At 43.7% G+C, this 27,935-nt stretch overlaps 2 protein-coding genes and 1 long non-coding RNA gene across 18 annotated transcripts in view; 2 read left to right on the forward strand and 1 right to left on the reverse strand.

Annotated features, from left to right (window-relative positions):
- med16 (mediator complex subunit 16) overlaps nt 1–16,312 on the forward strand; it is a 16,830-nt gene extending 518 nt beyond the window's left edge. For 4 of the 15 annotated variants that reach the window (XM_076079104.1, XM_076079100.1, XM_076079102.1 and 1 more), the window contains 14 exons: nt 1,874–2,072; nt 2,810–2,917; nt 3,005–3,174; nt 3,261–3,542; nt 3,618–4,110; nt 4,181–4,336; nt 4,449–4,663; nt 8,725–8,931; nt 11,363–11,573; nt 12,580–12,713; nt 14,130–14,322; nt 15,303–15,519; nt 15,642–15,725; nt 16,080–16,312. In XM_076079104.1, coding sequence (XP_075935219.1) covers nt 1,934–2,072; nt 2,810–2,917; nt 3,005–3,174; nt 3,261–3,542; nt 3,618–4,110; nt 4,181–4,336; nt 4,449–4,663; nt 8,725–8,931; nt 11,363–11,573; nt 12,580–12,713; nt 14,130–14,322; nt 15,303–15,519; nt 15,642–15,725; nt 16,080–16,206 — 2,736 coding nt within the window. In that variant the 5' untranslated portion in view covers nt 1,874–1,933 and the 3' untranslated portion in view covers nt 16,207–16,312. Of the gene's footprint in view, nt 1–1,276; nt 1,401–1,873; nt 2,073–2,809; nt 2,918–3,004; nt 3,175–3,260; nt 3,543–3,617; nt 4,111–4,180; nt 4,337–4,448; nt 4,664–8,724; nt 8,932–11,362; nt 12,090–12,228; nt 12,714–14,129; nt 14,323–15,302; nt 15,520–15,641; nt 15,726–16,079 lie in introns of those variants that run through there. The other 11 variants (XM_076079109.1, XM_076079110.1, XM_076079113.1 and 8 more) reach the window with 7 other exon arrangements.
- A 3,287-nt stretch (nt 16,313–19,599) lies between these two features.
- Nucleotides 19,600–25,133, forward strand: plppr3b (phospholipid phosphatase related 3b). Its single transcript, XM_076079087.1, has 7 exons — nt 19,600–19,680; nt 20,054–20,239; nt 20,483–20,609; nt 21,143–21,338; nt 21,418–21,475; nt 22,434–22,607; nt 23,745–25,133. The coding sequence occupies exons 1-7, from the start codon at nt 19,600–19,602 to the stop codon at nt 25,131–25,133; spliced, it is 2,211 nt and encodes a 736-aa protein (XP_075935202.1).
- LOC142935022 (uncharacterized) lies at nt 21,209–26,397 on the reverse strand. 2 transcript variants are annotated; one of them, XR_012947751.1, is made up of 4 exons: nt 25,478–26,397; nt 25,142–25,258; nt 24,984–25,052; nt 21,209–22,604 (listed from the first exon to the last, which is right to left on the reverse strand). It is a non-coding gene; the product is annotated as an uncharacterized LOC142935022 (long non-coding RNA). The 2 variants fall into 2 exon arrangements; XR_012947750.1 differs by having other exon boundaries at nt 25,142–26,397.
- Nucleotides 26,398–27,935: the final 1,538 nt, after the last annotated feature.

Consider the following 27,935-nt stretch of genomic DNA (forward strand, 5'->3'; position numbering starts at 1 on the left):
CGCCCCCTCATTGTTCATCAGTCATGTCATTGGACGCTGCAGCCGATCGAACTGACTGACTGAGTTTAACGCCAGAGTGAAGACAGATCACAGAATAAACTCTAGTTTATATTTGATATGTTTTCTGATTCACCATCTGGTTTAAATAAATGTTCATTGTAGTCTGAACAACAAAAGGACCACAAACAACTTTCTACATTTATTAGAAAGATTTGTGTTTTCATGATCTGATGTTTCCCTCAATAACTTTATTATGAATACAATTAAAGTCAGAGAGAGCTGGAGAGACTAAACACTTATTACATCATTCCTGAGTGTTTGATGAGTTTTATCATTTAAGAGAAACTATAATCATATTCTGAGTTATTTAATAATGACGCCACAGTCACAGTTTCAAAACGTACAGACGCAAATAATTCATAAATAAGACGATCGCATTCCACCGGTAGAAATGGACCCTGTGCTTATAAACAGACCACAGGACACAGTTTGTTAACAGACTACAGAGAGAAACACCTCTACAGTGGTGATTACTGTGTGTCTTTATTAGTTATTAGTATTATTAGTTACTGTTATTAAGTACAGTGATCATGGGAACAGACACAAACTTATCAAAAGTCTCTCCAGCTGTTAAAGCCGACTGACAGCTGATCAGCTGTGATCATCAGCACCGTCATCAGAAACAGACGTTGCTTCACGTGACGCAACTGAGGAAAGGACGTCTCATGTCTCCTAAAACATATTTCCTCGTTCCTCTCTCCTCGCATGGTTTCCTCCATGCATCCCTGGTGGGAGGGACTAAGACGCAAGGAAAGGACCCAAGTGAGGGAAACGGGGATGCAATTAAGAGACTTGGGATGTACCCTTAGTCCCTCCCATTCCATAATAAAAGTTATTGAGGGAAACATCAGATCATGAAAACACAAATCTTTCTAAAAATGAAGAAAGTTGTTTGTGGTCCTTTTGTTGTTCAGACTAAAATGAACATTTATTTAAACCAGATGGTGAATCAGAAAACATATCAAATATAAACTAGAGTTTAATCTGATCTGACTTCACTCTGGCGTTAAACTCAGTCAGTCAATCAGTCCGATCAGCTGCAGCGTCCAATCACATGACTGATGAACAATGAGGGGGCGTGTCGGCCGTTAAAACACTTCCTGGAAGTCTGTTCTCATGGCTCCTGAGAGATCCCTCCTCCCTCCTCGATCCTCAGAGCAGAAATAAGAGCTTTAGGACGGCCGTCAATATGGAGGAGCAGAACAACTTCCGGTTCAAGCGAGGACCGAGGAAATTACAAATAAGAGACTTGGGATGTACCCCAGGTTCACCATGAGACCTGGTTCAGTCTAAGATCTGGTGTTACACCCCTACTGGTTTTCAAACCTACTGGTTCTTCCGTGAGTGTGTTGTGTTAACTTAACTTATTATTATCATTATTATTAATAGCCAACAATCAAGTGTTAAATATTAAAATTATACATAAAAATATGATTTTATAAAAATGTGTTTGTTGTCCAATCAGCTCTTTGATCTGGCGTTTCCCATCATGCATTGGGTCACCTGGCTCTAAAAACTCTTGTGAGGTCATCGTTACCACGAGTTCATGACTTCAGAGCAAGTCGGACACAAATCTACCCAGAATGCATTGTGTGGCTCATCTCCAACGATCTTATTATTATGAAAGTTTAACTCTCAGGAAGGTTTTAAAATGTGGCCAAATTTATGTATATTATTTTAATGAACTTGAATGAAACCTGAACTCTTCATTATTAATATACAGATAACGGTCGTTTTATTTCGTAAATTATTTTAGTATGTTTAATGTAAAGAAGTCACCTGTTTCTTCTTACCTGTTTTTCAATGTGACCAGCTGTGAGTCACGTGTGTGTCTTCAGGTGAGACCTCCAGCTTCTTCTTCTGTGGTTGAAACATGGAGTTGGCGTACATGTGTGAGTGGGAGAAACGACCAAAGAGCACTCACTGTCCGTCCATCCCTCTGGTCTGTTCCTGGTCCTGTAGGAACCTGGTGGCCTTCACCACCGACCTGAAGAGTGAGGACGACGACAAAGGTGAGCACCTGCAGCATAGACACACCTGCAACACAGATACACCTGCAGCACAGACACGCATACGACACACCTGCAGCACAGACACGCATACGACTCACCTGCAGCACAGACACGCATACGACTCACCTGCAGCACAGACACGCATACGACACACCTGCAGCACAGACACGCATACGACTCACTTGCAGCACAGACACGCATACGACTCACCTGCAGCACAGACACGCATACGACTCACCTGCAGCACAGACACGCATACAACTCACCTGCAGCACAGACACGCATACAACTCACCTGCAACACAGATACACCTGCGATACGCCTGCAGCACAGACACGCATACGACTCACCTGCAGCACAGACACGCATACGACAAGCCTGCAGCACAGACACACCTACGACACGCCTGCAGCACAGACACACCTACGACACGCCTGCAGCACAGACGCACCTACGACACGCCTGCAGCACAGACATACCTACGACACGCCTGCAGCACAGACGTACCTACGACACGCCTGCAGCACAGACGCACCTACGACACGCCTGCAGCACAGACGCACCTACGACACGCCTGCAGCACAGACACACCTGTAGCACACCTGGAACTACTAAACCAAGTCAGCTGACAGGATTAATACTTCGGTAACAGAAACTGATCCTGTAAGAATCTGTGAGGTTCTGTTTTCTTTCTGTTTTCACTGTTTTACAAACCATATTGTGTGTGTGTGTTCCAGATGTTAGTCACATGATCCACATCATCGACACTGAGCACCCCTGGGACGTTTACTCCATCAGCTCTGGGCACACTGAGGTCATTTCATGTCTGGAGTGGGATCAATCAGGTAAGATTTACCTCACAGTCTGTTTATTGATCTGTTTGTGTGTTTATTGATCTGTTTGTGTGTTTATTGATCTGTTTGTGTGTTGAGGTTCAAGACTGCTGTCTGCAGACGGTGACGGACAGATTAAGTGTTGGTCGATGTCGGATCACCTGGTAAACAGCTGGGAGAGCGTCCTCTCCAGCTCTCTGGACGGAGATCCAATCGTGGCTCTGAGCTGGCTGCACAACGGAGTGAAGCTGGCTCTGCACGTTGAGATGGTAACACAGACAGACAGATGCTCCAAACTCACGTATATATCAAACAGTTAATAAGTATATAAATCACGTGTTTGTTGTGGGTTCAGTCAGGTTCTACAAACTTCGGTGAGAAGTTTTCTCGGGTGAAGTTCTCTCCGTCTCTGACCCTGTTTGGTGGTAAGCCGATGGAGGGCTGGTTGGCGGTGACCGTGAGCGGTTTGGTCACCGTGTCGTTGTTGAAGCCGGGCGGCGCTCTGTTGACGGCCAGCGAGAGTCTCTGCCGGCTGAGAGGACGGGTGGCGTTAGCCGACATCGCCTTCACCGGAGGAGGGAACATCGTGGTGGCGGCGACCGACGGCAGCAGCTCGTCTCCCGTCCAGTTCTACAAGGTCAGAACCTCGTTGTCATAGTGTTCTCTGACCATCATTGGTTCCAGTAACAGTAAACATGTTCTCTGTGTTCAGGTGGTGGTGAGCGTCGTCAGCGAGAAGTGTCGCATCGACACAGAACTGTTACCATCTCTGTTCCTGCGCTGCACCACCGACCCTCTGAGGAGGGAAAAATACCCGTCTGTCACCCACCTCAAGTTCCTCACCAGAGAGAACTCTGAACAGGTAACAAGCAGAAGCAGAGAGAACTCTGAACTTATAACAGGGAGAACCAGAGAGAGCTCTGAACAGGTAACAAGGAGAACCAGAGAGAACTTTGAACTTACAACAGGGAGAACCTGGGGAACCAGTAGAACCACAGAGTTCTCTGAACAGGTAACCAGTAGAACATCAAGAACAGACCAGAGAGGAGTTGGTCACACAGAACTAAAGAACCTGACAGAACATCTGTGTGTGTTGCAGGTTCTGCTGTGTGCGTCCAATCAGAACGGCAGCATCGTGGAGTGTTGGTCTCTGAGGAAGGAGGGACTTCCTGTCAACAACATCTTCCAGCACCGCTCACCAGTTGGTAAGAGACCACACTGGTTGAACTGGGTCAGTGCTGGATGTTTGACCTCTTACCTCCCTCCTGTGTCCAGTCGGAGAGAAGCAGCCGACCATCTTGAAGTGGAGGATCCTGACGACCACCAGCGACCTGGAGCGAGTGTCGGCCGTCGCTCTGCCCAAACTCCCCATCTCCATCTCCAACACGGACCTGAAGGTGGCGTCAGATACCAAGTTCTGCCCGGGACTCGGTGAGCGCTCCGCCCGTCTGTCAGCTGTGTTGGTACCGGGTCCTGGTCTGAGGATCGGTTCTCTCCTGTGTTGGTACCAGGTCTGAGGATCGGTTCTCTCCTGTGTTGGCAGGTCTGGCTCTGGCCTTCCATGACGGCAGTATTCAGATCCTCCACCGTCTGTCCCTCCACACAATGGGGATTTTCTATGGTTCCTCCTCCGGTCAGAGACCCGGAGACGAGTCTGCCATCAAACGCCAGAGAACCGGAAGCCCGGCGCTCCACTTCAAGGCCCTGCAGTTCTCTTGGACTTCACTGGCACTGGCTGGAGTGGACAACCATGGGAAGGTGAGCTCACACACCTGAGTACTGGTGGTCAGAAACCTGTTTCATTATTAGGGCCCGAGCAACCGACAACGTCGGGCCAGCGAAGGCCCTATTGATATTGTACCCGTTTGGGTAAACGTACGCATGGTTGGAGGACTTGCCATGCATGAAAACTCACCAAATTTTGGGGACTTGTCAGGCCTGGTGAATATAGCCATCTGAAAAAGAATTTTATTTAACCTTTATTTAACCAGGTAAAATCAATTGAGAACCAATTCTCATTTTCAATGATGACCTGGCCAAGAGGCAGTAGCACAGTCCACACAAGTTACACAAACAACACAGATACAATACAGTATGACAAACAATGGAAAAATGACTAAAAACAACCTAGATAAAATAATAAACACTATGTACAAAATAAAAGGCAGATTACTGGATGTTATTTGTAAAAAAAATGGAAGAAAGAAAGAGAAGTGAGGGCTGGTCAGCAAGTACAGCAGTCAACTATAACTTGTTGCAGCTTATGTTTGAACATGTTGAGAGAGGTGAGAGCTGTTAGTTTGAGTGTGTTTTGTAGTGAGTTCCAGTCCTTTGCAGCGGCAAAATGAAAGGAGTTATGACCAAACACAGTACGGACTTTTGGAATGATGAGCCTAATGAAGTCACTGGATCTTAAATGCCGATTGCTGTCAGAAATGCGCAGAAGATTTGAGAGGTAATGAGGAGTCATTCCCAAAATGGATTTATAGACCACGAGCAGCCAGTGTTGTAGCCGCCTGGTATGAAGGGAGGGCCAATCCACCAATCTGTAAAGAGCACAGTGGTGGGTGGTGAAGGGTGCACATGTGGCAAAACGGATTGCTGAGTGGTGGAGTGTGTCCAGTTTTCTGAGGGTGGTCTTTGATGCCATTTTATAAATTATATCGCCGTAATCAAATAGAGGAAGGATGGTCATTTTCACAAGGGTGAATTTGGCAGAGTGTGTGAAGGAGGCCTTGTTTCGATACAGGAAACCCAGTCTAGCTTTGACTTTAGCCAGAAGGTTATTGATGTGTATGTTAAATGAGAGAGACGAGTCCAACCAGAATCCAAGGTATTTGTAGGAGCTGACAAACTCCAGCTCCGAGCCATCAGCACTGAAGACCTTGGGAGGGCTGGGAATGATGAGGTTTTTCCGGTCAAACAGCATACATTTGGTCTTTTTGGGGTTGAGGAGCAGGTGGAGGCTGTGGAGAGACTGTTGGATGGAGGTGAGGCTTTGTTGAAGAGTGGACACAGCAGAGTAGAGTGAGGGACCAGCTGAATATATGATGGTGTCATCAGCATACAAATGAATCAAGGAATTTCCAGCAGCTTTTGCTACATCGTTAATATAAATGGAAAACAAAATAGGGCCTAAGATGGAGCCTTGAGGGACACCTTTAGAGATGGTAAGCGGTTCAGACATGATGTTTTCAGTCTTCACCCGCTGGACACGACCAGCCAAGTAGCTAGCAAACCAGTTGCAACAACTACTGGACAAGCCAATGCTGGTAAGTCTTTGCAGGAGAATGTTATGGTTGACCGAGTCAAAAGCCTTGGCTAGATCTATGAAGGCAGCTACCTAGAATGCATCTTTCTGTGTAAAAAAATGGCTCTCTAGCGCCCCCTACAAGTCGGACCGGCGACGCCCCTCGGCCAGTATGTCCGATTTACTTGAAATTCAACACACATGTCAACTTGAGCTAGATCTACAAAAAAGCCAATCAGACCCCTAAGCTCCGCCTACTTAGATTTTCCGCCATATTGAATTTAGTGTAAAACACATTTTTGCGAACTTCTCCTACATGCTTGGTCCGATTACTACCAAATTGGCTGTGGATCATTACTGGATATAAGTCATCAAAAGTTATCAAAAGCTTTTTGATAACTTTTCGTTTACACGATATGGACCAATAAACTTCTTAGGGGCGTGGCTTAATATCAATACACATAACCTCTCAACCGTTTGTCCTAAAATTACAAAACTTGCAGCATATGTGCACATCGTATCCTGTAACATACCCTGAGAATTGTTTTGCAGTCAACCACTAGGGGGCGCTACAGTAAGCCCGCGAAGTTGTGCTTTTTTGTCACTTTTTGCATTTTTCAGCCTTCGCACTTTAACGAACTCCTAGAGATTTTAAGCGATCAACTTCTACTTTGGTCAGGATGCTCTTAAGACCTTTGTGATTAAAAGTTATCAAAATCGAGAGTTTTCATTGAAGAACCTTGACGTGGCGTGGCGGCCATTTTGCCTCATTGTTTATCAAAACATAAGTTATTATAAGTTGTTATAACTCCAAGGTACATTATCCACTCCGCACAAAACTTCTTCTGCATGATGCTACTTCAAGCCTAAACATACTTCAATTGAAATAAATTCAATAACTCATAGCGCCGCCTACTGGCTAAAGGAAATGTCATATTCTATACTTTTATTTATTTCTCCTAGCCAGGTGACCTGATGAGTCTAAAATTTGGTAAGGATAACCTTAAGACATTGATGATGGATCATCATGGATTTTGTGAGTTTTCGTTGAACCCTGTTGCCATGGCGACGCATCGTTTGCCATGAAAAAGGAAGCTGATGGTTTAGTGAGTTAAACTCATGGAACTTTGTACATGTGTCACAGGTCATTGGAAGAAATAGTTCATATGATTTTTTTATTGGCCGTTTTAAATTGCCTCTGTAGCGCCCCTACAATATTTCAAAAGAGCAGCCCTAGCGCTACGTTTTGGCTACATGTATGAAACTTGGTAGGCACATGTATCCTATGGAGACTTAAAAATAAGTCTCTTGGAACCATGCTCTAAACCCTACCGGAAGTCGGCCATTTTCAATTTTGTATAAATGTATACAATATTTCGACGATGCAGCCCTCGCAGTACGTTTCACTATCTATATATAAAATTTAGATGTATAACATTTGGTAAACAGATGTATCACATGTAGACTTACAAAAAAGTCCCTGCTCTAAACCCAACCGGAAGTCAGCCATTTTGAATTTAGTGGGAAAAAAACACATTTTTGCGAACTCCTACATGCTGGGTCCGATTTCTACGAAATTTGCTGTGGATCATAAGTGGATCTAGATCATCAAAAGTTATCAAAATCTTTTTGATATCTCTTTGCGTTTACAAGATATGGACCAATACACTTCTTAGGTGCGTGGCAAAATATCAATACACATAACTTCTCAACCATTTGTTCTAAATTCCCAAAATATTCAGCATATGTGCACATCGCATCCAGTAACATACCCTGACAATTTGTTTGCATTCGACCACTAGGGGGCGCTACAGTAAACCCGCAAAGCCTACTGGCTAAAGGAAATGTCTGATGTAACTCAGCTGGACTTGTTCCAAACGGTCCCAAACTTCTCATGCTTGATAACACTCATGGCCTGAGGATGTCTACAAGCTAATTTTCACTAATACTCACAGCGCCACCTGCTGGCGAAAGGAAATCTGCGGTTTGTGACAAACAGCATCAGATTTACATGACTTTTACACAATGTGGTTTACATTTGACACAGAGCTACATAATGCATGTTTGCACGCTTTCTGTAGCGCCAGGCAGCGGATACAGGAAGCGTCGGACTATTTGCAAAGCATCATTTCCAGCATCAGGCGGTCCACGCGGGATTAAAAATGTCTGGCTCGCGTCCGCGCCGTCCGACTGTCGCGGACGTTCTCGGACCCGCAGGCTGGAGTCCCGCCGGCACCCCCGACGCGCTGCAGATTGCGAGGGCCCGTTCATTGCTGCTCGCAGCTTTAATTATTAATACTTCCATTATTCTGCCCAAAATAAATCGTGATTAACGATATTAAAACTGCTCTAAAACATGCAGCGATCACCTGACATTAAGTTGTGACTTTTATGAGACACATCTTTTAGAAGAGAACATCCTTTGAATCTTAAATACGGTAATTACAAGTGTCCATGCTTAAATAAAGGATCAATAACAACAGTGTGATTGTGTTCTTTATAATATGCAGACTGAGTCAGACATCAGTGTCTGATTCTAGTGTTTACTTCCCTGTTGTTTCCTCCTCAGCTCCACATGCTGCGAGTGTCGCCCTCTATGGGTCAGGTGCTGGAGATGAACACGACGCTGCGCCACCTGCTGTTCCTGTTGGAGTACTGCATGGTGACGGGCTACGACTGGTGGGACGTCCTGCTGCATGTGCAGCCCACCATGGTCCACAACCTGGTGGAGAAGCTGCACGAGGAATACATGAGGCAGAACCAGGCGCTGCAGCAGGTCAGACTGGAGCAGTGACTGCTATTCTATTTAAATTAGTGCTGGGCAAGTTAGCGCGTTATTATCGCGTTAACGCATTCATTAATTGACGCCGACAATTATTTTATAGCGCATTAACGCATTTTTTTATTTTGAAAGTCCGTGGAGGAAGTCTTCTGCAGACTACATTGATGCAGCGTGTGGATACAAACTGCAGCCGGTTAGAATACACGGCGTTACAACGTGCACCAGCTGTTGCTCTCCCTGGAGACTACTGGACATGCTGCGGTAAAGTCAGCAGACACTTTTAGTGCACCTACAGTGCATCCGGAAAGTATTCACAGCGCTTCACTTTTTCCACATTTTGTTATGTTACAGCCTCATTCCAAAATGGATTAAATTCATTATTTCCCTCAACATTCTACACACAACAACCCATAATGACAACGTGAAAACTGTTTTTTGCAAATTTTTGCAAATCTATTAAAAATAAAGAACGAAAACATAACATGTACATAAGCAATTACAGCCTCAAGTCTTCTTGGGTATGATTCCACAAGCTTGACACACCTGTTTCTGGGCAGTTTCTCCCATTCTTCTTTGCAGAACCTCTCAAGTTCCATCAGGTTGGATGGGGAGCGTCGGTGCACAGCCATTTTCAGATCTCTCCAGAGATGTTCAATCGGGTTCAAGTCAGGGCTCTGGCTGGGCCACTCAAGGACATTCACAGAGTTGTCCCGAAGCCACTCCTTTGTTATCTTGGCTGTGTGCTTCGGGTCGTTGTCCTGTTGGAAGATGAACCGTCGCCCCAGTCTGAGGTCCAGAGCGCTCTGGAGCATGTTTTCATCGACGATGTCTCTGTACATTGCTGCATTCATCTTTCCCTCAATCCTGACTAGTCTCCCAGTTCCTCCCGCTGAAAAACATCCCCACAGCATGATGCTGCCACCACCATGCTTCACTGTAGGGATGGTATTGGCCAGGTGATGAGCAGTGCCTGGTTTCCTCCAGACATGACGCTTGGCATTCAGGCCAAAGAGTTCAATCTTTGTTTCATCAGACCAGAGAATTTTGTTTCTCATGGTCTGAGAGTCCTTCAAGTGCCTTTTTGCAAACTCCAGGTGGGCTGTCATGTGCTTTTTACTGAGGAGTGGCTTCCGTCTGGCCACTCTACCAAACAGGCCTGATTTGTGGAGTGCTGCAGAGATGGTTGTCCTTCTGGAAGGTTCTCCTCTCTTCATAGAACAACACTGGAGCTCTGTCAGAGTGACCATCGGGTTCCTGGTCACCTCCCTGACTAAGGCCCTTCTCCCCCGATCGCTCAGTCTGGCTGGGCGGCCAACTCTAGGAAGAGTCCTGGTGGTTCCAAACTTCTTCCATTTCCGGATGATGGAGGCCACTGTGCTCATTGGGACTTTCAATGCTGCAGAAATTTTTCTGTATCCTTCGCCAGATCTGTGCCTCGATACAATTCTGTCTCGGAGGTCTACAGATAATTCCTTGGACTTCATGGCTTGGTTTATGCTCTGATATGCACTGTCAACTGTGGTACCTTATATAGACAGGTGTGTGCCTTTCTAAATCATGTCCAATCAACTGAATTTAGCACAAGTGGACTCCAATCAAGTTGTAGAAACATCTCAAGGATGATCAGTGGAAACAGGATGCACCCGAGCTAAATTTTGAGTGTCATGGCAAAGGCTGTGAATACTTATGTACATGTTATGTTTTCGTTCTTTATTTTTAATAGATTTGCAAAAATTTGCAAAAAACAGTTTTCACGTTGTCATTATGGGTTGTTGTGTATAGAATGTTGAGGAAAATAATGAATTTAATCCATTTTGGAATAAGGCTGTAACATAACAAAATGTGGAAAAAGTGAAGCGCTGTGAATACTTTCCGGATGCACTGTATATGCTGAAATTCACGGTAAACGCATTCAAACAGCACAGGTCGGGAGCGAGCGAAGGAGAAAGTTAGCGGAAAGATTAACGTGAGACAACATCCGGTTTCTTCAGACCAACATCCGGTTTTCAGAATAAGATGCCAACAAAGTATGAATTATATTCACATTAAGTATAAAACATGCTACCTGCATCTCGTGAACCAAATGTTATTGCCCTTTTGTTCATATAGCAGTACTTTTAAAATAAAAGTGCGCAATACACTACTTTTGAATTCATTATTGAACTTTGCCATAACAATGCGATTAAACGCGATTAATCGCAAAAAATCCATGCGATTAAATATTTTAATCGTTGCCCAGCACTAATTTAAATACATCAAACTGGTTTTACATTCACTTCATCATTTGTTATTTAAAGACCCGTCACATGTCAAAGGAACTATTTCTGATTCTGCAAATTCAACTGCTTACGGGCTTAAACTGAGATTCAGCAGTAAACTCCACTTCCCATGATGCCTCAGTGTAGCTGTATGATGTGTGTCTCAGGTTCTGGCCACACGTATCGTGGCAGTGAAGGCATCTCTCTGTAAACTCTCCACGGCTACAGCGGCTCGAGCCTGCGACTTCCACGCCAAACTTCTGCTGATCGCCATCAGCTCCACCTTAAAGTCTCTGCTCAGGCCGCACGTCCTCAACACACCTGACAAGAGTCCAGGTGACCGACTGACAGAGATCTGTGCCAAGAACATCGACACAGGTGAGATAGCTGAAGGACGGGGAGCTCCCTGAGGGACAGGTGAGATATCGAGGGACAGGTGAGATACCTGAAGGACAGGTGAAATACCTGACGGACAGGTGAGACACATGAGGGACAGGTGAGACACCTGACGGACAGGTGAGACACCTGAGGGACAGGTGAAATACCTGAAGGACAAGTGAGACACCTGAGGGACAGGTGAAATACCTGAAGGACAGGTGAGACAGCTGACGGACAGGTGAGACACCTGAGGGACAGGTGAGATACCTGACGGACAGGTTAGATATCGAGGGACTGGTGAAATACCTGAAGGACAGGTGAGACACCTGAGGGACAGGTGAGATATCGAGGGACAGGTGAGATACCTGAGGGATAGGTGAGACACCTGAGGGACAGGTGAAATACCTGAGGGACAGGTGAGACACCTGAGGGACAGGTGAAATACCTGAGGGACAGGTGAGACACCTGAGGGACAGGTGAGATACCTGAAGGACAGGTGAAATACCTGAAGGACAGGTGAGACACCTGAGGGACAGGTGAGATACCTGAAGGACAGGTGAGATACCTGAAGGACAGGTGAGATATCTGAAGGACAGGTGGAATACCTGAAGGACAGGTGAGACACCTGAGGGACAGGTGAGATATCGAGGGACAGGTGAGACACCTGAGGGACAGGTGAGATATCGAGGGACAAGTGAGATACCTGAGGGACAGGTGAGATACCTGAGGGACAGGTGAGATACCTGAGGGACAGGTGAGATACCTGAAGGACAGGTGAAATACCTGAAGGACAGGTGAGACACCTGAGGGACAGGTGAGATATCGAGGGACAGGTGAGATACCTGACGGACAGGTGAGATACCTGAGGGACAGGTGAGATACCTGAGGGACAGGTGAGATATCGAGGGACAGGTGAAATACCTGAAGGACAGGTGAAATACCTGAAGGACAGGTGAGATATCGAGATCAGCTGAGGATGACCACTGATTGATCACTGTCTCCTCAGATATTGATAAGGTGATGATCAATCTGAAGACGGAGGAGTTTGTGTTGGACGGCCCCCCCCTTCAGTCCCTGCAGCAGCTTATCCAATGGGTGGGAGACTTTGTCCTCTACCTGCTGGCTAACCTGCCCAACCAGGTGAGCTAACAAGAACACTGCTAACGACAAGTAATGTTCCTTCATCGGGAACTTCAGGTGAGTTATGAGGAGGATTTTCCCTCCACAATACAAAGTAAAAACAAAATGACCAGGAAGAGACAAAGAGTTATCCATAGAGCATAGAACTGGAAAAGGGAACCATGTAGAACCAAAAACATACCAAGAAACCACAGAGAGGACTAGAACCAAAGAAACCACAGAGAGGACTAGAACCAAAGAAACCACAGAGAGGACTATAACCCAAGACACCACAGAGAGGACTAGAACCCAAGACACCACAGAGAGGACTAGAACCCAAGAAACTACAGAGAGGACTAGAACCCAAGAAACTACAGAGAGGACTAGAACCCAAGACACCACAGAGGACTAGAACCCAAGAAACCACAGAGAGGACTAGAAACCACAGACAAGACTAGAACCCAAGAAACTACAGAGAGGACTAGAACCCAATGAACCACAGAGAGGACTAGAACCCAAGACACCACAGAGAGGACTAGAACCCAAGAAACCACAGAGGACTAGAAACCACAGACAAGACTAGAACCCAAGAAACCACAGAGAGGACTAGAACCCAAGAAACCACAGAGAGGACTAGAACCCAAGACACCACAGAGAGGACTAGAACCCAAGAAACCACAGAGAGGACTAGAAACCACAGACAAGACTAGAACCCAAGAAACCACAGAGAGGACTAGAACCCAAGATACCACAGAGACGACAAGAAACCACAGAGGACTAGAACCAAAGAAACCACAGAGACGACTAGAACCACAGAAACCACAGAGAGGACTAGAACCACAGAAACCACAGAGAGGACTAGAACCCAAGAAACCACAGAGGACTAGAAACCACAGACAAGACTAGAACCCAAGAAACCACAGAGAGGACTAGAACCCAGAAACCACAGAGAGGACTAGAACCCAAGACACCACAGAGAGGACTAGAACCCAAGAAACCACAGAGAGGACAAGAAACCACAGAGGACTAGAACCAAAGAAACCACAGAGACGACTAGAACCAAAGAAACCACAGAGACGACTAGAACCACAGAAACCACAGAGAGGACTATAACCACAGAAACCACAGAGAGGACTAGAACCAAAGAAACCACAGAGTTGACTAGAACCAAAGAAACCACAGAGAGGACTAGTACCAAATAAACCAGACAAGACTAGAAACCACAGACGGGACTAGAACCCAAGAAACAAGACAAGACTAGAACCCAAGGTACCACAGACAAAACTGGAACCCAAGAAACCACAGAGAACACTAGAACCCAAGAAAATATATCTGACCTTAATGGACAAACCCACTAAAGTTAAACGCTTGTTTCCATTGTGGTCCTCATAAGAAGAGTAAGACCACAGACCTGATCTGTGTTCTCTACCCCCACAGGGCTCCCTGGTCCGGCCTGGTTTCGGCTTCATGAGAGACGGATCCTCACTGGGTCTTCTGAGGGAGATGTTGGTGATGATCAGGATCTGGGGTCTTCTGAAACCAGGATGTCTTCCAACGTTTACAGCGACCTCAGACAACCAGGACAGCATGCAGCTGATCTTCAGACTGCTCACCAAGCTGTGGCTCTGCTGTAAGACTTGTTATTGATCATGTTATTGATCACTTAAAGACTCTACTGATCATATTATTGATCATGTTGTTGATCACTGAAAGACTCTACTGATCATGTTATTGATCACTTAAAGACTCTACTGATCATGTTGTTGATCACTTAAAGACTCTACTGATCATGTTGTTGATCACTTAAAGACTCTACTGATCATGTTATTGATCATGTTGTTGATCACTTAAAGACTCTACTGATCATGTTATTGATCACTTAACGACTCTACTGATCATGTTATTGATCATGTTGATCACTTAAAGACTCTACTGATCATGTTATTGATCATGTTATTGATCACTTAAAGACTCTACTGATCATGTTATTGATCAGAACCAATCACTTAAAGACTACTGATCGTGTTATTGATCAGAACCAATCACTTAAAGACTCTACTGATCATGTTATTGATCATGTTATTGATCACTTAAAGACTCTACTGATCATGTTATTGATCAGAACCAATCACTTAAAGACTACTGATCATGTTATTGATCATGTTGATCACTTAAAGACTCTACTGATCATGTTATTGATCATGTTATTGATCACTTAAAGACTCTACTGATCATGTTATTGATCAGAACCAATCACTTAAAGACTACTGATCGTGTTATTGATCAGAACCAATCACTTAAAGACTCTACTGATCATGTTATTGATCAGAACCAATCACTTAAAGACTACTGATCGTGTTATTGATCAGAACCAATCACTTAAAGACTACTGATCGTGTTATTGATCAGAACCAATCATTTAAAGACTCTACTGATCGTGTTATTGATCAGAACCAATCATTTAAAGATCATTTAAAGACTCTACTGATCGTGTTATTGATTAAGTTATTGATCATGTTATTGATCATTTAAAGACTCTGCGGGTCACATGTTATTGATGTTACAACATGTTAAGTCACCTTGTTCACTGACTGAGTGTCTGTTTCTCAGCCCGGGACGACGGACCCCCCCAGGACCCTGATGAGACTCTGATCGATGAGTGCTGCCTGCTGCCCAGTCAGCTGCTGGTTCCCAGTATGGACTGGCTCCCAGTTAATGATGGCGTCATCGTCAAGCTGCAGGGTAAACACCCGCTCAGGCTGCAGTTTGGAAAAGCCTCGTCTCTTCCCGGAGCAGGTTCTACTGCCCCGATGGAGGTCTTCACCAGGTAACACACCTGGACCTGGACTCTCTGAGGGGCTGCTGGTTCAACACACTGAGATATCACATGTACAAGTAAACAGAACACATCTAATTCATCTGTGTGTGTGTGTGTGTGTGTGTGTGTAGGAGTCTCGGCTCTCAGAAGATGGATAACCTGCGTTGTGTCCATATGGGCGTCTGTCCCACTGAGGAGAGCAAGGCCTGCACCAGGTGAGTCCACAGGAAGTGATGTCATAGCACATTCACCTGTTTCATCAGCTTCAGCTTCAGGTGTTCTAGGAAACAGGAGTACCTTTAAAGGAACCTGAACACATCACACACAACATTTACAGCTCTAGATCTGCAGGTTTAGAGCTGTAAATGTTGTGTGTGATGTGTTCAGGTTCCTTTAAAGGTTAAACATGTTAAATGTCTGTGATGTGTTCAGGTTCCTTTAAAGGTTAAACATGTTAAATGTCTGTGATGTGTTCAGGTACCTTTTTAAAGGTTAAACATGTTAAATGTCTGTGATGTGTTCAGGTTCCTTTAAAGGTTAAACATGTTAAATGTCTGTGATGTGTTCAGGTGCGGCTGCGTGACGATGCTTCGTTCTCCAAACAAGACGAATGCCATGAAGCAGTGGGAGCAGCGCTGGATCAAGAACTGTCTGTGTGGAGGTCTGTGGAGGAAGATTCCTGCAACGCTCACCTGAACGCATCACCTATCACGTTCCTCTCCAAATGAACCTGTAAATAAAGTTTGTTTTGTATTTTACTTTGTAATAAAACTGTCAAAATAAAAGCTTGTTTTCTTCCTGATGTTTATTTATTGTCTTTTTAACTGGAAAATTCAAAACAATTAATGTTTTCGAGTCAAAGTATTTAAGTTGAATTTCTTTAGAAAATAAATAAACATTTCAGAATTAAACTTTAAACGGGAACAACAAGAGTTTATTAAGATAACGTTACGGAGAGGACCAGAGTTCTCTTCTGGATCCTCAGGACTGGATCTGATCTGGACCTGGTTCTAGACCTGGTCTGGGTCCATGCATGAAGAGAGAGTTGAGCTTCATGAACAACCACTTTAATAACAGACATTTTTACATATTTAAAATTTGATCTTCAGTGTGTTTGTGTAAAAATACTTCAAGAGTCTCAGAGGACGAGAACAGCTTCATCCATTCATAAAGATCAAAGATATATATATTTTATGTTTAAGAATATTAAAATCAGATATTGGAGCTGCTTTAAAGGAGAACAAATCCTCACGTCTGTGGCTCGGAACCTGGAGGCACTGATCACCTGCCATACACACACTCACACACACAATCACACACACAATACACACATACCCACATAATACACACACTCGTACACACACATCGTGCAGCAGCAGCAGATCTCCGCCAGCAAACAGAAAGCGGTTCCAGATCCGCGTTATTTCAGGGAGAACGGATCCTGCATCGGGACCATCGGAACCAGAACCGAGCCGCTGTAACCCGAGACCAGCAGGCAGGTGTGTCCGGTGTCACGGCACGTTAGCGGGTCCGGTTCTGCTGCTGGAAGACGAAACGTGATCCGAATCAAAACGGATCGATGGCCTGAGGTGAGACCGACCGATTTCTACTGTTTCTACTGAGCGCGTGCGTCTGTGAACGTGTTTGAGTGCGTGCGTGTATTACGTGTGTGTGTGTGTGTGTGTGTGTGTGTGTGTGTGTGTGTGTGTGTGTGTTCTGCGGAGCAGCAGATTAACTGAAGCTGCATCCGAGCCGTTAGACAATAAATCGGGATTTACCACCGAGCCGGATCATGTCTGCAGTCCTTCAGGCTGCAGGGACTGTTTACCTGTCTGTCCGTCCGTCTGTCTGCCCACCTGTCTGTACACCTATCTGTCTGTCTGTCTGTCTGTCTGTCCACCTATCTGTCTGTCTGTCCACCTGTCTGTCTGTCTGTGCTCTGATTGGTTGGATATTAATTGGCAGCAGGAGATGAAGCAGAGTTTGATGTTCAGGTGTCAACAAGATACTCGACATCTGAGGAAGAGGATGAAAACACCAGTGAGACACCAATGAGACATCAATGAGACACCAGTGAGACAGAATCGAGACATCAATGAGACATCAACGAGACATCAATGAGACACCAGTGAGACAGAAACGAGACACCAGTGAGACATCAACGAGACATCAGTGAGACACCAGTGAGACACCAACGAGACACCAGTGAGACATCAATGAGACACCAGTGAGACACCGACGAGACACCAATGAGACATCAATGAGACACCAATGAGACATTTGCACAAGTTGCTCCTGCAGATTGTCCCTGTGGTCTCTGAATGTTAGTTAGTCCTGTATATACATATATGTATATACTGTATATTAGTGCTGGGCAACGATTAAAATATTTAATCGTGATTAATCGCATAGATTTTTTGCGATTAATCTCATTGTTATGGCAAAGTTCAATAATGAACTTTGTAGTGTATTGCGCACTTTTATTTTGAAAGTACTGCTATATGAACTAAAGGTCAATAACATTTGGTTTGCAAACACTTTAAACACATCAGGTTGTTGTTAACAGCAGTATTCCCTTTACACAGCAGCAGTTATAACACAGTTATAATGATTCTGATCATAGATATTCAGCCGGTGTTCATAACTTTATCTTCATGTGTGTAAGAGATGTTATTTAAATATACTTCTTGAAAACTGCAAACCTATCTACGTCATGTTTTTATGTTTGTTAAATTCTCAGTAGTGATACTAAATGATGCTTATTATACATATTACAAACAAAACACTTTAAAAACTCGACAATATGTATTTTAATATTGTCAATGTTGTAAATTGTTTGATTGCATGATTTACTTTTATTGTGAAGAGTATGAAAACGGAAGTGCTTTTACTTTGAAGAGACAGGAAGTAGAATGGTACGTGTTCTTGACGCTAACAATATTGATGAAATGTAGAAAACCACATGTCGGGTGCAAGAGCTAGTTGTGTTCACTGTAACACTGTAATACTGCAGTTCAGACAGTAAAGTGTTCCGTTCAAACAAGACGTGTCTTGTTCCTCACGAGAAGCTCCACTTCACAACAGTCACGTTTGATCTGTAACGAGACGATGGCGCTCGCGTGTGTGTGTGTGTGTGTGTGTGTGTGAGAGACAAGAGTGAAGGACGGTGACGGAGTGTAGGAGGGGTTCTGGACCCGGGGGGGAGGAGGAAGTGACGCCACACGAACACAGCTGTTCACTGCTTGCTGCCTGGTTCTTGTGTTAAAAATGTGGCTTAATAATAAATAAATAAATGCGTTAACGCTCGATAATATAATTGTCGGCGTTAATTAATTAATGCGTTAACGTGATAACGCGTTAACTTGCCCAGCACTAATATATATATATATATACATATACATATATATATATATATACATATATACATATATATATATATATATATATATATACATATATATATATATATATATATATATATACATATATATATATATATATATATATATATATACATATATATATATACATATATACATATATATATATATATATACATATATACATATATATATATATATATATATATATATATACATATATATATATATATATATATATATATACATATATATATATATATATATATATATATATACATATATATATATACATATATGTATATATATATACATATATACATATATATATATATATACATATATACATATATATATACATATATATATATATACATATATACATATATATATATATATATACATATATATATATATATACATATATATATATATATATATATATATATATATATATATATATATATATATATATATATATATATATATATATATATACATATATATATATATATATATATATATATACATATATATATATATATATATATACATATATATATATATATATATATATATATATACATTATATATATATATATATATGTATATATATACATTATATATATATATATATATGTATATATATATATATACATACACATACAGTGTGTGTGTGTGTGTGTGTGTGTGTTGCAGCTCCATCAGGATGATGATAAACTCTGAGAAGATGAAGAAGAAACCTCCAAAGGACAGTTTGACTCTGCTGCCATGTTTCTACTTTGTGGAGGTGAGAATGACGACGATGATGATGATGATGATGGGGCGGGGTTAAATGAAACGATGTATGTGGATGTTCTGGGGGACGTGGTTAAAGGAAATGTTGGATGTGGATGTTCTGGGGGGCGGGGTTAAAGGAAACGATGGATGTGGATGTTCTGGGGGCGGGGTTAAAGGAAACTGTGGATGTTCTGGGGGGCGGGGTTAAAGGAAACGATGGATGTGGATGTTCTGGGGGACGTGGTTAAAGGAAATGTTGGATGTAGATGTTCTGGGGGGCGGGGTTAAAGGAAATGTTGGATGTGGATGTTCTGGGGGGCGGAGTTAAAGGAAACGATGGATGTGAGCGAGGGTAAAGGTCTGAATGTTTGATGTGGTTGCAGCTGCCCATCGTGGCTTCTTCTATGGTGTCTCTGTACTTCCTGGAGCTCACCGATGTGGTCCAGCCGGCTCAGGTTGGGTTCCGCTGCCACGACAGAGACCTCAGCATGCCGTACGTGGACGGAGGAGACGAGCTGATCCCTCTGCTGATGCTGCTCAGCCTCGCCTTTGCCGGACCGGCTGCCTCGGTAACACACACACACACACACACACACATCCAGTGTGAAGATAAGACTGAAACCAAAACCTGACCTAGGACCTGATCCACATGGTATCTGGTCTCATCAGGTCTTTTATGGCCCTGTTGTGTTTTGGTGGGTCTCAGGTCTCAGAATGTGTCCCGGACCTGAAGCCAGAGCTCAGGGTGTGTTTGTTTTATGCATCAGATCGTGCTGGTTGAAGGTACTGAGGGTGTTTGTTTTGTGCATCAGATCATGCTGGTTGAAGGTCTGATCTACTGTCTACAGTCCAGACTGAAGCTCCGTCGACCTGAAGGAAGCATCAACGCAGGAGGCTGCAACTTCAACTCCTTCCTGAGGAGGACGGTGCGCTTCGTAGGTACGACGCTGACTACAACCACAAATACAACTGCAGTTACACCTTCAGCTACACCTGCAGTCCTCACACCTGTCTGTCTCTCTACAGGTGTTCAGTCCTCACACCTGTCTGTCTCTCTGCAGTCCTCACACCTGTCTGTCTCTCTGCAGTTCTCACACCTTTCTGTCTCTCTGCAGGTGTTCAGTCCTCACACCTGTCTGTCTCTCTCCAGTCCTCACACCTTTCTCTCTCTCTCCAGGTGTTCAGTCCTCACACCTGTCTGTCTCTACAATTGTTCAGTCCTCACAGCTGTCTGTCTCTCTGCAGTCCTCACACCTGTCTGTCTCTCTCCAGATGTTCAGTCCTCACACCTGTCTGTCTCTCTTCAGTCCTCACACCTTTCTGTCTCTACAATTGTTCAGTCCTCACACCTGTCTGTCTCTCTACAGGTGTTCAGTCCTCACACCTGTCTGTCTCTCTACAGGTGTTCAGTCCTCACACCTGTCTGTCTCTCTACAGGTGTTCAGTCCTCACACCTGTCTGTCTCTCTGCAGGTGTGCATGTGTTTGGTCTGTGTGCGACGGCTCTGGTCACTGACATCATCCAGCTGTCGACAGGTTACCACGCTCCGTTCTTCCTCACCGTCTGTAAACCAAACTACACTCATGTGGGCGTGTCCTGTGACAGAAACGCTTACATCACTAAAGACATCTGCTCGGGTCACGACCAGCACGCCATCATGGCTGCCAGGTGAGTTATCTGTTCAGGTCGCGTTCAGTGATTAACGTGATGTTGATTCAACGTTCCGCTCCTTCTGTTGTTTTCACAGGAAGACGTTCCCTTCCCAGCATGCAACTCTCTCTGCCTTTGCTGCTGTTTACGTTTCTGTGAGTATGACTCATCTTTGTTCAAACCAACACAACTTTATTTAAAATGATGCGAAGAGATGAACACAAAGAAGCTACATCCATATATATTAGGGCTGGGCAAGTTAACGCATTAATTAATTAATGCCGACAATTATATTATCGCGCATTAACGCAGTTGTTTAATTATTATTAAGCGGACATTGTTAACACAAGAACACAAGAACCGGGCAGCGAGCGGTGAACAGCTGTGTTTGTGTGTGTGGCACCTCTTCTTCTCTTCCTGCTGCTGCCACTTCCTCATGCAGGTTACTGCCACGGTACAGACTACAGGCTCCATGCTTCACCTACAGTCCCCTGGGTCCTAAGTCCCTCCAAGTACAGCTTCTTATCACCCTCTATGTACCAACATACATTTAGAACAAATACCACACATATTACGGTAATCAGCATTGCATATGTGTCTGACCACAATACCACAAACATAAATGATTCATTTTAATTATTGTTTTAGAGTTTTTAAAGTATTTTGTTTGTAATATGTATAATAAGCATAATTTAGTTATCACTACTGAGAATTTAACAAACATAAAAACATGACGTAGATAGGTTTCAGTTTTCAAGAAGTATATTTAAATATCATCTCTTACACACATGAAGATAAAGTTGTGAACACCGGCTGAATATCTATGATCAGAATCATTATAACTGTGTTATAACTGCTGCTGTGTAAAGGGAATACTGCTGCTAACAAGAACCTGATGTGTTTAAAGTGTTTACAAACCAAATGTTATTGACCTTTTGTTCATATAGCAGTACTTTCAAAATAAAAGTGAGCAATACACTACTTTTGAATTCATTATTGAACTTTGCGCATAACAGAAAATCATGCGATTAATCATGATTAAAAAATGTAATCGTTGCCCAGCACTAATGTATATATATATTTATACATACATTTATGATTCTTGTGTTTCAGATGTATTTTAACTCGACCATCTCTGACAGCACCAAGCTGCTGAAGCCTGTCTTAGTGTTTGCGTTCTCCATCGCGGCGGCGCTGACGGGTCTGACTCAGATCACTCAGCATCGCAGTCATCCCATAGACGTCTATGTGGGCTTCCTCATCGGAGCCTTCGTTGCCGCTTACCTGGTGAGACGTCATGAAAAGAAACATGTTTAAACACTAACCAGGTGAGACCAGGTGAGACCAGGTGAGACGTCACCTTTAAACACTCGAGGAGGAAACAGATCAAACAGTCCAGCTGTGTGTTTCTGTTGCCATGACGACTGCTACAGGATAAAACCAAAAGTGTGAACTCTTCATCATGTTTCAGACACTGAATACTAACAATAATAATGATAATAACAATAACGATGATAACGATAACGATAATAACGATAACGATAATAACGATAATAACGATAATAACGATAACGATAACGATAATAATGATAACGATAATAATGATAACGATAATGATAATAATAATAACAATAATAATAATAACAATAATGATAATAACGATAACGATAACGATAATGATAATAACGATAACGATAATAACAAGAATGATAATGCTAATTACGATAACGATAATAACAATGACGATAATGATAATAACGATAATGATAATGATAATAACGATAACGATAACGATAATGATAATAATAACAATAATGATAATAACGATAATGATAATGACGATAACGATAACGATAATAACAATGACGATAATGATAATGATGATAATGACAATAATGATAATGATGATAACGATAACGATAATAACAATAATGATAATGATAATAACGATAACGATAATAACAATGACGATAATGATAACGATAATGATAATAACGATAATGATAATAATAATAACAATAATGATAATAACGATAACGATAACGATAATGATAATAATAATAACAATAATGATAATAACGATAACGATAATGATAATGACGAGAACGATAATAACGATAATGATAAAAACGATAACGATAATAACAATGACGATAATGATAATAACGATAATGATAATGATAATAACAATAATGATAATGATAATAACGATAACGATAATGATAATAACGATAACGATAATGATAATGATAATAACAATAATGATAACGTTAATGATAATAACAATAACGATAACGATAATGATAATAACAATAAGGATAACAATAACGATAATGATAATGATAACAATAATAACAATGATAATGATAATAGTGATCATTAAAAGATTTTCAGTCAACATTTAAAGATGATTTTCTTCTTCAGGCATTTCACGCTGTGGCCAACTTCAAGTCCTCTGATGACATCACTCTGACCCCACCTCCCCCGCGGCCGAAGGAGGACCCTCTGCGAGCGCTGACTGAGCGAGGACACGAGTCCGTCTACAACAAGGGCCCCGCCTCTGCCTCGGAGAGCAACGACGAGATAGCGGCAGCTCCGGCCCCCATGGACCGGCTGGAGGGCCTGGGGCCCCTGCAGAGGGAGAAGTCCTCCATGGGTAGCTTGAAGAGGGCCAGCGTGGACGTGGAGCTGCTGGCTCCTCGCAGTCCAATGGGAAAGGAGACCATGCTGACCTTTAGCAACACACTGCCAAGGGCTAGCATGAATGTTAATGGGGTGCTGGGGGCTAACTCGGGACCAGAGGAACAGGTGCAGCCGGTGCAGCCGGTCCAGCCGGTGCAGCGGCGTCTGAAGGCCGTGCAGGTTCCCATGGACCCGATGCGCTCGCAGCAGCTGGTGACGGAGTGGAAGCAGAAGTCAATGGAGATGAGAGGTCTGAGCATCCGGGACGAGACGGAGCATGAGTTCAGCGAGGATGGATCCGAGGTGGGCTCTGTGGGGACAGACGACGGGGGGTCTCAGGTCCCCATATACCAGACCTCAGTGCATTCTGGGAGGGCAGCCTCTAGCCGTAACCCCACTCCGCCTCCAGGGGGTGCCAAAGCTGTGGCGACTCCCAGACCGCCGCAGATTCCTGAAGCCGGACCCCCACCGGTGTCCCCAAAGAGCGCCCTGACCCGGGCTAAGTGGCTTGCCATCAGAGAGAAGGCCAGCGGGGAGGGTTCAGGCCGTGGCTCCTCAAACCAGCCCCGACTCATGCAGGTCATTGCCATGTCGAAGCAGCAGGGCCTCCTCCCCTCCTCCTCGGGGGAGAAATCCTCTGAGACCACCTCCACCTGTTCTGGCACCTCCTCCACCACAGACTCTCCGCACTACCGCCCCCCCTCTGAGCAGCAGCGGGAGGGCTCGGGTATCATCACTGTGGATGCACACGCCCCCCACCATCCTGTCGTTCAAGCCCAACCCCCTCTTCAAGCCCCGCCCCTCGCAGGTAACGGTAACCCGTGGGAGTGGGGGGGGGCGTCCAATGGGGGCGACCCCCGAGACACCTATGACCTCAACAGCCTGAACCGAGGACACTCTGCCGCCCGCGGCAGCAGTTTTCGGCCCCACCGATCCGCCTCGCCGTGCACCGCAGTCAGCCACGATACGACCTCAACTCACCCACAGATGGAGACGGCAGCAGACGCTCAGCGCAGGGAGATGGCCATGAGACGCAAGACAGCGCTAGTTCTGTTGGATCGAGAGATTCGTAACCAGACTGAACAGGAGAACTATTATAAGAGTTTGCAGGGACGAAGGTTCAAGGATTAGTCTCTTACCTTTTAAAAATAAAAAGCCTTATTTTGAAACTGGTCACCAACAGCACAGACCCCTGGACAGCAGTTTGGACCGTGTTGCTATGCATTTCTTGGGCTTCATGTGATGGAAGGTTTTAGCTGTAAGAGATGAAAGTTTCCATCCAGAAGGGTCAGGTTTGATGCTCGGTGGCTCAACCCTCTGGACAGTCTTCTCTCGACATAAAAGACGTATTTAATGTGTTAACACTCCCGCAGTATCAGCCTTTACTTGTCCAGTAGTTCTTTTTGAGTAATTATTCAAAATGTTAAAAGCCTTTCACGGAACCCACTTTACAAACAAAAATCCAGCAAACCTACATGAATAATGATGCTGTTGGGTGGAAGTGATGTGAGAACCCTGGCAGTAGAGTTCTGGTCTTATTGAAGTCTGGATTCTGTTTCAGTTATGGAAGTGTAATGGATGGATGAAGGTCTTTATGTAATGGATGGAGGAAGTGTAATGGATGGATGAAGGTCTTTGTAATGATGGAGGAAGTGTAATGGATGGATGAAGGTCTTTGTAATGGACGGAGGAGGTGTAATGGATGGATGAAGGTCTTTGTAATGGATGGAGGAAGTGTAATAGATGGATGAAGGTCTTTGTAATGGATGGAGGAAGTGTAATGGATGGATGAAGGTCTTTGTAATGGACGGAGGAAGTGTAATGGATGGATGAAAGTCTTTGTAATGGATGGAGGAAGTGTAATGGATGGATGAAGGTCTTTGTAATGGACGGGGGAAGTGTAATGGATGGATGAAGGTCTTTGTAATGGACGGAGGAAGTGTAATGGATGGATGGTCTTTGTAACGGACGGAGGAAGTGTAATGGATGGATGAAGGTCTTTGTAATGGACGGAGGAGGTGTAATGGATGGATGAAGGTATTTGTAATGGACGGAGGAAGTGTGATGGATGGAGGAGGTGATGGTCACAGTCTGCAGATGTTCATCTGATGGTACAAAACAGATTTGGTGATAGATTTTAATCTCTGGGGTCATGGTCATGTCATATAATCTGGGGCCGATTCACAGTTTCTCCATTTCATTACCAAATAAGACATAATTTATTTATGACATTTAGTTATTTAATTGCATTTTGACAAAAAATCTGAATGGCTTAGTTTATGTGCAATATTTTGTGGTTAACAATTTGTTGTTGTTTACAGTCAGTGTTTGAAATAAAGCTCAAAGCTTTGAAAGTTATAAGATATATTTAGAGTGTGGCTGGGGCCTGGCCTAATATTAATGTTATATTAATAATAATAAGAATTTAAAAACCATATATCATCTTGACTTGGCTTTGACCATCGTCGACACCTGAGATCGTTGTCTATCGGCTGAACCATAACCAAAGCACCATAAATCGACCATTCTCATGATTTAGGTGGTGCTGGAGCCGAGTCCATGCTGGGATTACATGCAGGTGGTGCAGCGGTTGTGGATTATTTTGTGGGTAAATGGATAAGAAGAGAAAACTCTTCTCCAGTCCATCAGTGGTCAGAACGGTCCAGGTTGTTCCCAGCTGGTGACCAAAGTTGAACTATATCAGTTGATGATATAATGTTACATAACGCTTCTCCAGACTTAAGAACTTGCTCTGCTGTTCTGCTGGTGTTCGCTCTATCCAGGTTCCTCCGATCCGACAGCTATCAGGACCAAAATGTGATGCTTGGTTCTCGTCCAGGAAGTATTCTTGTGATCATGATACGCCTCCCAATAGTAACACATTTAGGAGTCAAGGTTGTTACGTCATAATCATCATGTAATAAAACATATTGTTTTCTTAATCTAAATAATACAAAAATATTGTGTTTACATTGAGGCTCCCATCGTTTGACCTACTTGTTGTACTGACGGTCCAGTTTGAATGAGAGTTTCTGATTGTGATCTAATGGTCAGAATATTAAAACAGCCACAGGGGGCGCTGGTCTGTTACCTTCCACTAGAATAGATGGATGCCCATAATGTACGAAGATGTTGTTTCATTTATGTTTGTATATAAAAACGTGGGAAAAGCGTGGGAAAAGATCTCAGGTCATTAAACAAAACCTTCTTCTGCCTGAAGACCAGAACCCTTTGGTCTGGTTCACTGATCCTGCAGAGACTTTATCTCCTTCATCTTTAGAGTCGAACGTCCACAGTGTTGAGCCACCGAACAGGAAGCTGGAAGGATTCCATGGTAACTCATTCTGTGAATAATCTGCAGTTCAGAGACGATTTTAAGGATTAATTCTGGAAGCACAAACTTGCAAGAAACCTGAACAAACCTGCAGTGGTGAGATCCTCCTGCTGCTGCGCCACCATCCAACAGTCCAGCACCCACTTCCTGTCTCAGGCCCCGCCTCCTCCGAGGGGAAGGCCTGTGTCTGTTTTCTGTAGAGACGTGATTCGCTGACGTCTCTACCGACACATTCTCACACCAACGTGTCGAATAACGCAGCTCTGTCAGTGATGCTGAGCTTCAGGCGACGACGCTCGTTACATGCAGAGTGTCTTTTCAAGATAAACTTCAGTCTTCACAGGAAGTTCGGTTTAGGCAATAAAAGCACAGAGTTAGTTTGATGAGTGTGGTTGGTGTAACTATGAGTCATGTGACCAACTTTTACTTTTAGTTTGACAGGAAACAAACAGCGGTTTCCTGTTTGTTTGACTTATCCCCCCCACACACACACCCCGCTGTGTGAACTATCTCATACTACCCATAATGCTTTGGGTGTCAGACGTTGAGGTGCGCTGACCGAGCTGCGATACTTGAAGACAAACAGACTCTGTGGCGGC

The sequence above is a fragment of the Anarhichas minor genome, unplaced genomic scaffold (genome assembly GCF_050575085.1).
Source record: "Anarhichas minor isolate MPS153535 unplaced genomic scaffold, ASM5057508v1 ptg000070l, whole genome shotgun sequence".
NCBI classification, from domain to species: Eukaryota; Metazoa; Chordata; class Actinopteri; order Perciformes; family Anarhichadidae; genus Anarhichas; species Anarhichas minor.